Source organism: Psittacula echo (genome assembly GCF_963264785.1).
Source record: "Psittacula echo genome assembly, chromosome: 1".
Taxonomy (NCBI): domain Eukaryota; kingdom Metazoa; phylum Chordata; class Aves; order Psittaciformes; family Psittacidae; genus Psittacula; species Psittacula echo.
The window spans coordinates 121216163-121230911 of record NC_137735.1 but is presented as its reverse complement, the minus strand read 5'-3'; the positions used below and the strand labels follow the sequence as shown (position 1 = coordinate 121230911).

The following is a 14749-nucleotide window of genomic DNA, read 5'->3' as shown; positions in this document are numbered from 1 at the left end:
TAGGTCGTTCACGTAAAAAGTCTGTGTGTCACTGCTGAACTTAGTGTTGGCAATGAATTGCACTGGAGAGTAATATCCAGTTGGCAGCAACCATCTTGCTGTATGTCCCTCCCCCTTCCTCTCCTTTTACCTTCACGGCCCACACCCATGCTTTAAAGTAGTATGCTTACATCTTGGTGCAACTCCTAGGTCATGTTTCTACTTGGATGTGAGGTCTCTTGAAAGCAAGTGCCACCCCTGAAATGATCGTGTTGTCCACAGTTATGTTGAGCGATAAAAAAGGAGCTGTTGACATTTTGATTGCTTCAGAAAATACTATGCTGTGCTACAGCAATAACACAAGTAATAAAAGTTCAAGTCAAAATTCTTGCTATCACTGTAGGAGGATAAAAAAGGAAAGACAGCACATTATCTTATGGTCACTGGTAAGATGAAGCAGCCCACCATGCTACAACTAATACTCTGTGGCTTCACTACTCAGTCACTGTACCTCCAATGTATCTCCAGTTATCAGAGAGAAATATCTGAATTCGTCATGCATATTTAACTAAAAATACTGGGATGAAATATTCACATGTGGATACATTTTCTGTCCATGTTTAAGTATGAACTGTTCAACAGGAACCCTTAAAAGCAGGAATGTCCTTAATTGCACTGTTTTAAAATAAAACACAGCCTCTGTGTTTTTAATGGTTTGGCCATGCTTATTACAGTATTCATTAAACAGTCCTGAGGTTGTTTTCAAACATCTACAAGATCATGAATTGCAGGAATTCATTAACAGCAAGATGAATACTGGCAACATCTCTTCAGTGACCTTTTAAAATGGCTAAGTGAGAAGTGGCTTGCACTTGTGATTCTACTGGAGTAAAAATTTGCATGTTTTTCCTTATAAGTACCCCAGCAGCAAAAATATGCACTTTCAGAATCTGCTGCCCTGCCTCTGTGGTGTTGAGCAGAGAAGTCATCTGTAAGCAAAACTTTGAGGAAAACAATTTCAGATTTCATTGCTTGTGTTTGGGATGTTGTTTGTTCATACTTATCTACCAAACATGGAAGAGGTGTTTTCAGCTAGGTTAAGTGTTTGTAATTTTTGATTTCTCCATAACTTCTTAGGCAGATGTAGGAGTAAACTTGTCTTCTGTTTGGGACTGTTCTTTTGATATGACATTTGCTACATGGGGAGCCAGTAATTTATCTTCTGTATCACTAAGATTCATTCTATTTATGGATTCAGTACTGTACTCATTTACACCAGTGTAATCTGGAAATACTACTCAGAATTATTTTGAATTATGTGGACATTCCGTAGTTCTGTAATTTTAGCGAGGACTTTAATTTAGATTAAATTTTTTGCATACCAAAGGCTCTCATTTAATTTTGGCAGGGATTTTATAAAGTCATTTTTAGAAAGTTTAGAAGAATTGTCATTGATGTAAACCAAAAACACCTCAGGCAGCTAAATGCATGCCTTTTGCTATTTTGTTATTCCTTAACTACTCTGTTATTCTTCTCCCCTCCTGTCTATCCACACCTCCCCCAAGCCTCCCTCAAAAACACTAAGGAAACATGCACACCATGGTAAAAATGCTAATAAAGGGAATAATTCCCAATAGACCGTAAAAGACAGCATTTATAACCCTGATAGAAATGCCAGTCAGCTTTTTTTGATGTAAAGCATCTGTCTCCAAAAGGAAATGAAGGCAGGCCTGTTTCTCCTTTCAAGTCTCTGAAATAGTAGGTGGTGTCATTTGTTATACAGTGCTACAAGTCCCATGGTATTGCACTGGTAGCTGCCTACTGCCTTTGTTAACATACTGAAAAGTTTTATCATCTGTCTTTAATAAAAGACAATATATGTGAAGAAAAACTGTAGCAAATGTCTCTTGCTGTCTTGTCCTCAGACCATCACTTATAGCTGTCAGGGAGCGATGGCAATGATGTGTAATCTAGCAGCCACCCAAAATTCTTGTGACTTTTACAATAAACCATAGATACTGGAGTGGCTGATACCCTAGGAACTTAGGGAGCAGTCTTTCTGAAATCATATGCATTTCCTTATTTAAAACATTCAGGACTTGGAATAAGCTTTCAGCTGTACCTGAAATGAGTTATCAGTTCCCCTTGTCCAAGGATACATTTGTTTAGAGTATTAACAGCCTAAAATTTGTTGTGTCTCCAGGAAATTGGGAATGATGTGTAGAAATTGGAAAATTTCAAGTTCATTCAAAAGGCGTGGATTTGGTTCTTTTTCTAGATGTATTTGTTGCATGGACTAGTGAAATTATATATTGTATTAAAGACATGATGACAGAAGAGTTTTCTTAGCTAGGCATATAGTCTTATGTGTATGACATTCTTTAGAGTATTTGATTAGTACCATACACATATCATATTTTCAGGGGGTTGTGGAGGAAATTGAGAGGAATTCTGGAAGCCATGTGAGACAGCTGTGTTACTTCCCACACAATAAGTTTGTGGATGTTGTAGAATTAGCCCTGAGCAGATTTGAACTTCTGTCTTATTTTTTTCTAGGTTTAAGGTTTTTTAACTTCCCTGTTGTAAGCTTTGTCTAGATGCAAACATATACAGAGTTATATAACAAGTGGGAAGACAAATTATTGTGCTCTTCAAAAAAGCTGTATGATTGGTAAACTCTAATGAGACAAATAAGGAGCACAATTAGTGGGAATGGACCATCCTACTCATGATTTGAGAAAATTCTCTCAAATAATCTAAGTCTACAAATAAATTAATAAATAAAATGTGTGGATATATAGGCAGTCATCCATATACACTGGAGCTGTTTTCCAGTCATTCTTCAATTACATCACTTCAATTAGCACCCAGAACATCTGTAATAAAGGAGTGTATTATTCCATTTATGAAATAGTATGTGAGGCTGGTATTGCAAAGATGGAGACAGTATGCAGTCCATAGCAAAGATTACATCCCATGGGCTTACTTTTAATTCCCTCTACAGAATATGACTGAAGAGGAAATCTTGGAGAGTATTTGATTGGGAAAACTGTATAAAATCCAGCAGGACTTTTTGTATCATTTTATTTTTAGTAGAACAAAGTAACTGACTTAGGGGTGGTGGAAATAATCTGTCAGGGCAAAGCAAAATAAATTAAATCTAAAAATAACAACTTCACATTCTGCTGTATTAGCATTATGATGTTTACAATAGGGAGGGCTGAACTCTTTTTTTTTTGCTTAAGTTTGAAACTCTGGAAGCCAGTTATTCTGAAAATATGGTGTGTTGCAGTTCTTTATGAATTTTTGTGATACTTGTATTAATAAGTGAAAAGAAGCAGGATGAAAGCTGAATAAAAAGAGAAATATTTGTAGGAAATAAAACTTATGAAACTAGAGAATTTTCTGAACGTTTCCACCACAAAATTTAGGTTTTGGACACAAAAATTCAAGAATTATGAGGGTTTGGGGCATTTGTTTGTTTGTTTGGAGGTTTTTGGTGGGTTGTTTTTTTTTTCCGGAAGGATAAGAGTAATGAGTTTAACTTGCTAGTGAAGAGGTTGGAACAAGTCTTACTTATCCTAATGACTTCCTATTACCTCATGAGTCTGGGAGACCAACTCTAGTGCATTTTTTATTGGTCTTCTACATACCATATTTTCCTGAAGTTATTTTCACTGAAGGGCCTCTAAAGCATAGCAACACCCACACACAGTAGTCAGAAGCTGAGTTTCCATGTGGGTTCACGTTTGAGCATTGTATTTTGATCGTTAGTGAGTGGTGCCTCGAAACACTTATCTTCTCAGGCAGAACTATGTGATTTCAAAAGTGAGCGTTCCTGAAGCTTATTGGAAACGATAGTGACCTGAGAGGGAAGACCGCAGTGAACTTTGTGTAGTTTTTTTCCCGTTTCTTTGAAATGAAAGGGACTGGTTTTGCAAATGCCTCTCCTGTGCTCTCACTAACATGTGAATACCTTAGGTAGTTGAAAAAAGGTGGGTTAGACTGTTCTCTTCAGCTTCATATATCTGCTGTTCTGCCCTTGTAATATTTGTTAACTCCAGTAATCAGGCATGTTTAATTATCATGAACATCCTATTATTTCATAATGGAATAATCTAAAGATGAAAATATAAAAACAAGAAATGTTTTGTCTTAGCTAAAGATGGAAAAATTGCTAGTAACATAAGAAGCTTTTTAATGGATTTGTTATGAATTTTTCACTTTTATTAAAGTAGCATATGTTTCTACCACGGTTCATTTTATTCAATCATTCATTAAGAAATAATTGCCACAGCCTGAATCTAAATGGATATCCTAGAACCCCTGAACATCCTTACAATCTGAGAACAGATTGTATCTTCAAATAGTTGTAATTAAGACAAAGAGAGAAAAGGGATGAGTTCCAATGTGTTAACTATTCCCAACGATTATAAACTCTTTATTGGCAATGGGTTGAATTAAAATTAAATTCCTGTCTTTAATCCACTCTTGGATCACTTTAATTTTCTCTTGGAAACTGTGCAATGCCTACATTACCACATGTAAAGCTTTATGAGTTCTGTGTTTCCTCATTAAAGAGAGAAGTCTATGCCTGTAGACACCAGAGCTTGACCTGTTTAAAGCACAAAGTATACAGCAGCTGTTCAGAAACTTTTCCTTGTTATCTCTATTTTTTTAAATTGCTAAACTGTTTCCATGAAAAGTCTGCAAACATAAGGGAGTAATTTGTTTAAGTGGAAGAAGATTGTATGAAAAGAAAAATTGAAAATATTCCTAATATTTCTCCATTCATTTTTTTGTACCAGTATCCAGCTGCCCTGATGAATCTTGGAGCCATTCTCCATCTGAATGGTAAACTGAAAGAGGCTGAAGAAAACTACCTCCATGCTCTTCAACTTAAACCTGATGATGTCATCACTCAGTCTAATCTTCGCAAATTGTGGAATATCATGGAGAAACAAGGTTTGAAGACATCCAAAACATGATGATGAAAATTCTGAACTTTTTTTATCTTAAACCGATTAAAACCACAAACTAGAACTTCCACGCAGTTGTTGGATCACAGAACTCATTGGACTTGACTGCAAGGATCAGAGGTCTTAATTGCTGCTAGGAGAAAAGCTATTCTGCTTTTTGGCATAAGTTTTTTTGCTAGATAAATAGGAAAAAGGAGCCTTTGAGATATTCATGAAGGACTTGCTACCCCACAAAAATATTTAGAACCGTAGCACTTGACAGAAGGTGTTTTGACATGTTTGATAAATCATTGCAAATCCCACATTGCTCACTTTTGGGTGGGTGCTTGAAATGTATACTGTCATAGAAGTATTAAGGGAAGATTGTACAGTATACACGAAGCCACATGGGAGTAAAAGTGGTAAGGGTAGGTTAAAGTGTTTTGCTGATACTGTAACTCATTAAAATGTATACTAAATCCAGTGTGTTTGCAGTTTGTCTTAATACTGCTGTATCTCACTTTAGAACCACTTGCTTACCAATTTCACAGCTCTTATGGTCATTTTTTTTCCGAACATGTCATTTGTGATTAGATGACAGCATTCAAAATTGTTTGCTGAGAATATGCATATTTCAGCTTGTTAAGTTTTAATGCAGTTTTCTTGAGATACACGGTCAAATGGCTGTGTGCTAGACAGAATGAGCAAGGAGCCACCCATATTCTACATTAGCTGTGTATGTAGAGGGGTAAAAATAAACTAACACAAAAGTCCAGAAGTGTGGTTCAGCAATACAAGCAAGACTGATGTTTGCCCTGATATCAGAAGAGTGTGTTCATGTTAAGGAAAAAAAAAAAGGTATTATAGAGCAATGTGTTTGACTCTCTCTACATTGCTGTCTGATAAGACCAACTTTAAACTGGATTGTCCTTACAGTATTTTTGCAGTAACTCAGCCAAGTGAGATTTGAAAATATTAGTGCTCAGATATGCTACAGTTGAGACTTCATGAGCAACTCTGAGAAAAGGGAATGTTATAAATTAGTGAGGCTAGCAAATAAGTGAAGGGACTGGATTAGATCATGCTTAAAACAGTGTAGCTCAAGAGAAAATTGTAAAGGTGGTTGCCAGTTATTTTTCACAGTGGTGGTGTTTTAAAAAAATATTACCTATTTAGATTCTAACCAAATATTAGTGTTCTGTTTATATTCTGACGTGTGCTAGCACCAGAGCTGTCTAATATCTAAATATGCTTTTGGTGAGGTTCAGTTTATTTCTGTTTCGGAATTATTTGGCCTAATTACTGGTTTAGTCTTCAGTTTTTAAATGTTAAAATAATTTATTTTAAATTGCAGTGTATTGAAGCTTTAGTTTTTTTTTTTTTCCAGGCCATTTGTTAACTGCTTTCTTTCTTTGGAATAAGTATTATTGCTTGTATGAAAATTTACTATTATTTCATTTAATTACCTGTTGGTATCTGCTTCAGTGTTCTTTTCATAATGGTAGAGATAATGTTAAAGTGGTAGAGCACCTTGAACTGAAGCTTCTCCAGGATCTTTTGTTAAAATCTCTTTATTACCAAGAAATGGTTTTGGGTTTTTTTGGTTTGCTTTTTAACTATTGAGCACCATTCCAACAAAACTGTAGAGAAGGATACTTTGCTGTATTTATTTATTTATTACTTGACTGCAGCAACGTTACCTGCCATTAACATAACAGTCTGTAAGTGTTGCTATTTCTTTTTTTTTTGCTTTTCCTTTCAACTTTTGTGGTTAGTGTGTGTACATAACAGGAAAGGGGACACTTGAGTTGCACTCTACCTTCTTAGTCATTCTCCCCATCATATACTTGGATCTTAAATCTGTATTGAAATAGATTGGGGAGTAGCTGTTTCAAAGTCAGTATAGTAAAAAATTGTAGTAGCATGTGTTTCCTTGCTCTCACTCACTGAAATACCATACATTGCTAAGTGTACAACTGGCCTACCAAAAGGGCCAGAGGGGCAAGATTGTTTGGTTTTGTGGAGTGTGTCAGGCTTTTCTCAAATAGTGTTATGGCTGGAAAAGCAAAATTGAAGGTTCAAGAGCTGAATTTCTACTTTATCACTGAAACCAGTGTCAGAATACAGTGGTAGCTTGAACTTATTCTCCTGCTTTACTCACTTTCTGGAAGAAGTATAGAAATAAATTAGATAGTTGCTATTGCTGAACTCAATATAAAACTGTGGTATCCTGCAGCTTCATTTGCTCAACAGTCATCGAACTTTGCTGGCTTGGTCTTAACCATTCACTATGTTATTTGTCTCCTTCAACTTGTACTCATTCTTGTTTAATAATTTTTATTCATTGCACAGAAGGGGGAAAGGGGGAGCACTCCTGTGATAACAGTGTCATGCTTACCTTGATAGCTGGTTTTGTTTGACTCTTAAAAAAAAAAAAAAACAAAAACAAAAGAAAAAAGGACTGGCGTAAATTCAACAAGAATGTCCCTGAAAATACATTTTTTTAATATAGGTCTGGGCTTGATAACTTTCTTCTTTTGGAATAAATTTAAAACATGTTTAAAATATGTCTCTCTGCTCAGGGATTTATGGTGGATTATTGCAGACAGTGCTAAAAAAAAGAAAAAAAGAGCACAAGACAAGTTTACTAAATTAAAATTTTATTTTTTGAGAAACTGTTCTTTGTATAAATTATCAGATTTGTAGGCTTTCCTTTTTGTAGAAATAATTGTTTATGTGCTAGATAAGAGAATTTCAATTTTGTTTTCAATAATAAAGCATTGATAACTAATACACTGTGCATTCCTTTATGTGTTACTGTAACAACCCTTGGTTTTGGTTTTAAATTATTCTAATTCAATGAGTTATATTGACTGGTTTATGTATGGGAGAACTATATAGTATAAGTAGAGCACAACCTGTTACAGCTGGCTTTCTTCTATATTCTATTGCGATTATACTTCAATTAATATTTTCAGAAAGGTTCTCTGGGAGCATTTTTTTATATTTCTACTTACTACATGTAGCCAAAGGGGTATGGCAACTATTATAGTTGATTATTGTTTCTAAACTCTTAAGGGAATAAAAGCTGATGAATAAGATATATTTATAAATTAGTTTTGAATTGACATGCAAACATGATGTCAGTTAAAATGGTTCTAAAATGTATAATTGGCTACAAAAGCTGGAAAGAAGACTTCTCTTACGTACATGGATTTTTTAGTGTCTGAGATCATTTTTCTCTCATGCTGCAATGTCATTTGATCCGTTTCAGATCTGCTGCCTTCCTGTGCATGAGGTGTTTTGAAGTGATGTGGTTTTTGACCTTTGCTTTTCTCTTAATCTTCTGTGGACAGAGCTTTCTTACCTCAGTGGTCCTAATGCTAATTTTCTCATACCTTTCTAGTTCTGTTGCCTTCAGTTCTTATGCACTGATTTGCTCTATGGTTGAAAAGTGTTGATAGGTATGAGTAGAGCACTATAGGGGTGTTGGGTCACTGACTTCCAAATTCAGCTGTTATGCCTTATTTTTAAGAAAAGGTCATGCCTCACCTTCAGATGTGGTCATTCCTTGCCTAAGGAGGCTTTGATGAAATGGCAGACAATGAACACGGAGTATGCAAACATTAATCTGATCTGTGTCACTCTTTTCGCATGGAAATAGAGTCTAAACATATCCTGTGGCATCTTATCGCGAAGCCCTTCTCTGTGAGATCCTGTTCTCTCTGCCTTGTGTTGTGCTTCTGATGTTTCTGTTCTTCCAAGCATCACACTTTTTGGGTAGCAGATACCCAATACATCTCCATTTCTGATGAAGGCACATGGCAGCTCTATGGTGGCTTTTTAGGCCTGCTATATTACACTGGCCTACCAGAACTTGCTTGCTGCAGCTGCCACGGATGGCTGTATTACTTCTGGGATTTGAACCAGTATAAAGGTAAGCACCAAATTATTCTGTGTAAATATACCAGCTCATCTGAACCTGGCTTGGGACTCTCAGTTGTAGGCATTCCCATATCAGCTTTGCCTGACAGGAGTAAATGCAGGTAGAATGAAAGATTCTGCCTTCAGTTCAAGTGTGAGAACAGTCACTGACAGCTGAATTGCTGTGTTTATTTTGCTGCATCCTTAAGGGTTGCAAAGGAGAGATTTTTGTGAGAGAAGCTAGAGATTAAAAAATAAATTGTGGGAAATCTAAAGAGAATCCCATATAACCAATTACCTTTTTGGAATTATTTCTGGTCCTTTGAAATAAAATAGAGGCCCCACTCAGGTGTCAGGTGGGCTCCCTCAGTTGGACCGACCCTGCAATTTGGAAACTCCCTGTCTTGCTTCACACAGATAGTGAGCATTTAGTCACTCTGAGATTCAGTATTGTGATATTGGAAGAATGTGTTTAAAAGAATAGAATAAATCAAATGTTATGCAGGTGATGGGGAAGGAGGTGTCAGGAAGGAGATACAGACATTTTTGTGGAAATGAGTAAGAATTTTAGAGGGACAGACTTTGTTCCAACAACAAAGAAGGAATCCCAAGATCTCCTATGGTAGGACAAACTATGGAAAAGGAAATGCATTGGTAAATTAAAAAAAAAAAAAACAACAAAAAAACAACAAACAACCCAAACATCTAACCAAACCAACCAACCAACCAAAAAAGCCATAAGCAATACTGACTTGAACAAGGTTAAGTTCTCTTGGTATAATAATATATCAAAACCAAACATGGCCAGCCAGAAATGCTGGCCTCGGAGGACAGTATAGTAGAGTTTGGTTAGAGAAGAGTATGTTCCCCATTGTGCTGGCTTCAGCTGGGATAAAGTTAATTTTCTTCCTCGTAGCTGGTACAGTGCTGTGTTTTGGATTTAGAGTGAGAATATTGTTGGTAACACACTGATGTGTTAGTGGTCGCTGAGCGATGTTAACAAGAGTCAAGGACTTTTCAGATTCTCATGCTGCCCTGCAGGAGCCTGGGGGTGCACAAGGAGCAGAGGAGGGACACAACTGGGATAATTGACCCCAACTGCTCAAAGGGATATTCCCTACCATAGGATGTCATGCTCAGGATATAAGCTGGGGAGAAAGGTGGCTGTGAGGTTGCTGCTTAGGAACAGGCTGGGCAGGGGTCAGTTGGTGATGAGCAATTGTTTCTGATTTGCATTACTTGTTTTTCTTGGGTTTTATTTCTCTTTATTTTTGTCATTTTCCTTTTCATTATAATATTTATTTTATTTTATTATTTTATTTTTTATTTTAGTTATTAACTGTTCTTATCTCAACCCGTCAGTTTTCTCACTTTTACCCTTCCAGTTCTCTCCCCCATCCCATGGAGTGCCTGTGTGGTGCTTATTGCCAGCTGGGATTAAACTGCAGCACCCAAGAAAGACTGAATGCATGCCTTGAGTTATGCCACTTGATTAGAAAACCTTTATGGCTGCATTTGTATTCAAATTTCAAACTGATGTTTCTGCCTTCCCTCTATATTCTTTGTGTTACATATTTACTGTAGTTGTGCACTGGCTCTTTTGTGGTGCCACAGTTCTAGAGTCCTACAGCTTTGAAGGTTACATATGAGGAAGCATTTCAAAAGGGTGGAAACATCAGTATGGGCCTTATAGAAAGGTATAAGATAAATTAAATTATGCATGCTTACTGAATACTCTTTGAGTATAGTTTCAGCGACAAAGTGCAATTACATTTACTTACTGAAATTATTGAGCTTACAGATACTTCTGTGCAAGGCTGGAAGATTAAATTGTTGTTTATATTTGCAAATTTGTGTCAGTTTATGTGTATTTGAGCACAAATTTATGTTTTAAAATAACCTTAGATTTCCTTTTAAAGAAATGGGTGTGGAAACCACGTATAGTGAGAGCAGTTGTGGAGTTGGGATTTTTTTTATTTGATAGAACCTGTGCATAAGTCTGTCTTTTCTTCCGTTGCTGGTCGTTTAGCTGCTGACACTCTACTGTTAACGTGGATATTTTTGTTTTTCTGAAACTCTGAACCTGGTTGTATGAAGCCGTGTCTCTGCAGGGTTTGAGTAACTTAAGCCAAACATTCAGTTGTGAGCAAAGCAGAAATGAAGCTCGGCTTTGATGGCTAAGCTTGAGTTCAGTTTTGATTTTAGTATTGATTTAACCCAGGTGAACAGATTTCTAAACCAATAGTATAGCTGTTTGCTGTACCAAGTAATCCAAGAAAGCAGAGAATAATTGAGAGGCTTTGTTTGTTTCTTCTCTAGTGTTTTGTTTCTTGTTGGGTTTTGGGGATTTCTTTTTTTCTGTCAGCAAAGCATATTTTGTCTTTTTCTGGAGAAATATATTTTATTTTGTCTCTAATTTTCTTTAAAACAGATGTTTCTGCACACCTGATATTTTTCTTTATTGCAATGAGAAATTAAGTTTACATAGAATGGATTTATTATTTTGTCATGTTTTTTGCAACCACAGCCATAAGTTTCTCTATGGTACATGAGTGTATAATAATGTGTATTGTTCCCTATATTAAATCAATTCCCTCTTCTGTTTTCTATCCAATATGCAAAGCTAGTCATTGCAATAGAGTCACTTTTGCACACCCACAGTTTCTGGAATCCAGCATTGTTTTTCTTATTGTGGAAGTGAATGGTTTTACATGACAACATGAAGATGTAAGTCGCTAGAAAATGTCTTATTCCTGCTTTAGAATAGGATCTTTTCTTTCTTCTCAGCTACCAGAGTTTCATAGCATATTTTGTCCTTTTCTACTCTTTAATTAAAATCTTTAACAATTGAACTGAAAACAGACAAACAATCATAAAAAAGTAAAACCAACCAGTGATACTGTTAATAACAACAGAACTCTATGAATGGCTCTTGTGCCTTAAAATTCATGGGTTGAGCATAGTGGCTCTGTCACAAAAATATCTATTATTTAATTACTACTCCTCCCTCTGAAATGCAGTTTCTCTGTGAAGTTTCAGTGACATTTAATCTTTTCACTATGTAACTATAAATATGTCTGTGTTTCTGGATTTTATTTCTTTTAATGGAATGTCTTCTGATTGTTCTGAGTAATTGAGAGTCTTTAGGATAGTCTCTACTGCTTTGTTAGTTTTATGAATGATTTAGACTAAAAGAGGAACTGTTTTCTGTGAAGCTAAAGGCAAAGAAGAGGTTGTGGTTTTTCACCTTCAAAATTAAAAAGTAGCCAGAACTTACTAACAGCTGTTAGTAAAGTTAGTAAAAAAAAAAAAAAAAGCAGGGAGGGAAATCTCCGTTTCAGTCCTAGCCCTGAGGGAAACAGAAAAAATAGTATTTCTTGAAGCAAGTCTATGAAATTCGGTGTGAGAACAGCCATTTTAGTGCCATTTAATTCAAGTTCTGATGAGAAACTGATTTAACTAGCAAAAGTGTTCTGATGGAGAAATGGGCCTTTTAAAACTGAATTCAACATAAGCTGTAGAAGAGAAGGCATTCAACGGCAAAACAAGGGGAAGGGCAGGCTTCTAATAAGTATACAGGAATTTATTTCTTTTTTTTCAAACATGGTTCCTGAACAAGTCTTACTGCTTCAGGCAGACAACGTTGGAAACTGCAACACAACTGATTGCTTTGTCTGGTTTTATTGCTTATTGTAAACACACCAACTGATATTTGAGCTTTCAGAAACTAGGGCTGAATGGGACTGCATCACAGGGGTGTTTTTTAGCAAATCCCAAATTGCCATACCCATCTTGACTGTTACCTGCTTAGAATCTATGGAAGTGGCAAGATGAAGAAATAATTTCTCAAACTTCCCTAACCCTAGTCTTCCCACAACCTCGCTCCTGTATTTGGTTCTTGCCTCTGTTTGCCTTGCTATATTCATTGCAGACAGCACTGTCCTGAGAACGGTGATTCTAATGGGACAGTACAATTAGTTTTTCTGCCTCTTTCAGTAAGTTAGAATAACAGGGTACACAAACCTAACTTCATATAAATTACTTATTTGCAGTGTTGATAAGCTTTTTATATGCAATCTTTGCCTCTTAAATGACAACAAAAGGCTATAATATTTCTTAAAACAAAATTCTTTAAGCATTTCATATCAGAGTCTCAGAAAACTGTCAAAATGATAGATTGACTTACACTGAATAAGCAGCATCACTTAGTGCTGGATTTATAATTTAATTCTACTCTGAGAATGGTCAACTCTGAGAATGGTGTAACCATACTCCATACGTCTTAGGAGGAATTGTACAGGTTCCAAACAGCTGTTAAATTAAACATTGATGATTACTATGAACATGTAGAGCAGGGCTGCTACAAGGGGGACAATAACTCTGTGCATATAGCTAAGTCCTAGGAGCCTACTTGATTCTCAGAGTTGGATAACAAATTAGAAGAACTGAAGGGTTTGGGGTTTGGCTTATTTAGTGCAGTCTCACTCACTGCAAAGTTCAGTGGCAACAATTTGCATGATTAAGAACATCAATACAGAAGCTGCGTTAAAGCACTAGTGCTAGCACAGAGATTGTACTGGTGGCTAGCAGCGAGTTCCTGTTTCACAGTGCAATGTCACATTAACAGTTTATAGCAGGGATTCTTTTTTTCTTGTATTTTTAGGAAAATGCAATTTGTTGGAAGATACATTCCCTCTGAATGCCTGGAGAGCTTCTGTTATGGTAACTAGAGTAACCAACTGAGAACTAAATCATGTTTCAGTTTGTCAAGTGCACAATTGCAATTGTTTCAGCACTGTACTGAATGAATATTGAAGCCTGATAAGAAGGTGAACTCTCTGACATTCCTGTGTATAACCCCTCCTCCTGATCTGCAAAAAGCATTATTTCTGGTGTGTTTCAGTTGGTTTTGGAAGACCCCTCTTCTGCCCTTCACAGTCCACTGAGCAAAGTTGTTTGAACACTGATTAAAATCTGTAACTATTTTAGCGTGAACATAACCATGATTGATAGGACAAAGCCAAGTAATGAAGGAGGGAGACAGGAACCTCAACCTAGAATTTAGTTTTGCTCTAGCAAAATGCAATTGAAATACAAAGCTGTAATTTCTGGAAATTAGGTGGATTTTTTTACTAGCATTTAACCACAAAAAAAAAAAGAAAAAAGGAAAAACTTAAAAATGCAACCAGCATTCGTAATAAATCCCAGGCCTCTTGAGATCGTGCTTGTTTCTGTTACCTTAATTTCATATTAAAAAGGGCAGATTCTAGTTTGATATAAACCAAATAATCTAGTTCTACATATGCTGTCTCATAAGGATGAGGTTAAAATGTACACTTGATCTGTGTTACCGTGTTTGTTTTGTAAAGTCCAGTTGTAGTAACTCTTGTATGTTAATAATTAGTTTTGTCTGACACAAAGTTGATGAATTTACTCTGAAGTTCTAATATTTTTATGCCTTGGATAATGTTAACTTTTATTGAAAAAAATTGTACCTCAGTTTATTTACCAAAGAAAATAAAAAAAAAAACCTCAGTAATGGATGTCTTGTTTTGTCCTAATTTATTTTTTTTTCAGTGGCTGGATTCTCACAGTTGTGTTCGGCTCCACCTCGAATGTCACAGCTGCAATTTATTGCACGCTCGCTTGGTTTTTCTGAAAGCATCATCTCCCTCCCTGATTCTTTAACAGCGTCGCCTTCTTCCTCTTGAATAGGTTCAGGGTTGTTTGCTAAGCACTTTTTGCCACAGTGCTAACCATTCAGCTGGCAGATTCCACTTTCACAGGCTAAGGCAAAGCAAACAGTTTGTCAGCTCAGTTGAAAGATTCAGTTGAGGAATGACTGAAGCATGAAACGTGCTTTTTAATAATCTGTGAGTCATGCTGCT

General features: G+C 36.2%; 1 protein-coding gene across 1 annotated transcript in view; it reads left to right on the top strand.

Annotated features, from left to right (window-relative positions):
• TMTC2 (transmembrane O-mannosyltransferase targeting cadherins 2) overlaps nucleotides 1-4967 on the top strand; it is a gene marked incomplete at both ends in the record, with an annotated part of 256298 nt that extends 251331 nt beyond the window's left edge. Inside the window, one exon of the mRNA XM_080638943.1 lies at nucleotides 4788-4967. Within this exon, the coding sequence (XP_080495069.1) occupies nucleotides 4788-4967 (180 nt within the window). The remainder of the gene's footprint in view (nucleotides 1-4787) is intronic.
• Nucleotides 4968-14749: the final 9782 nt, after the last annotated feature.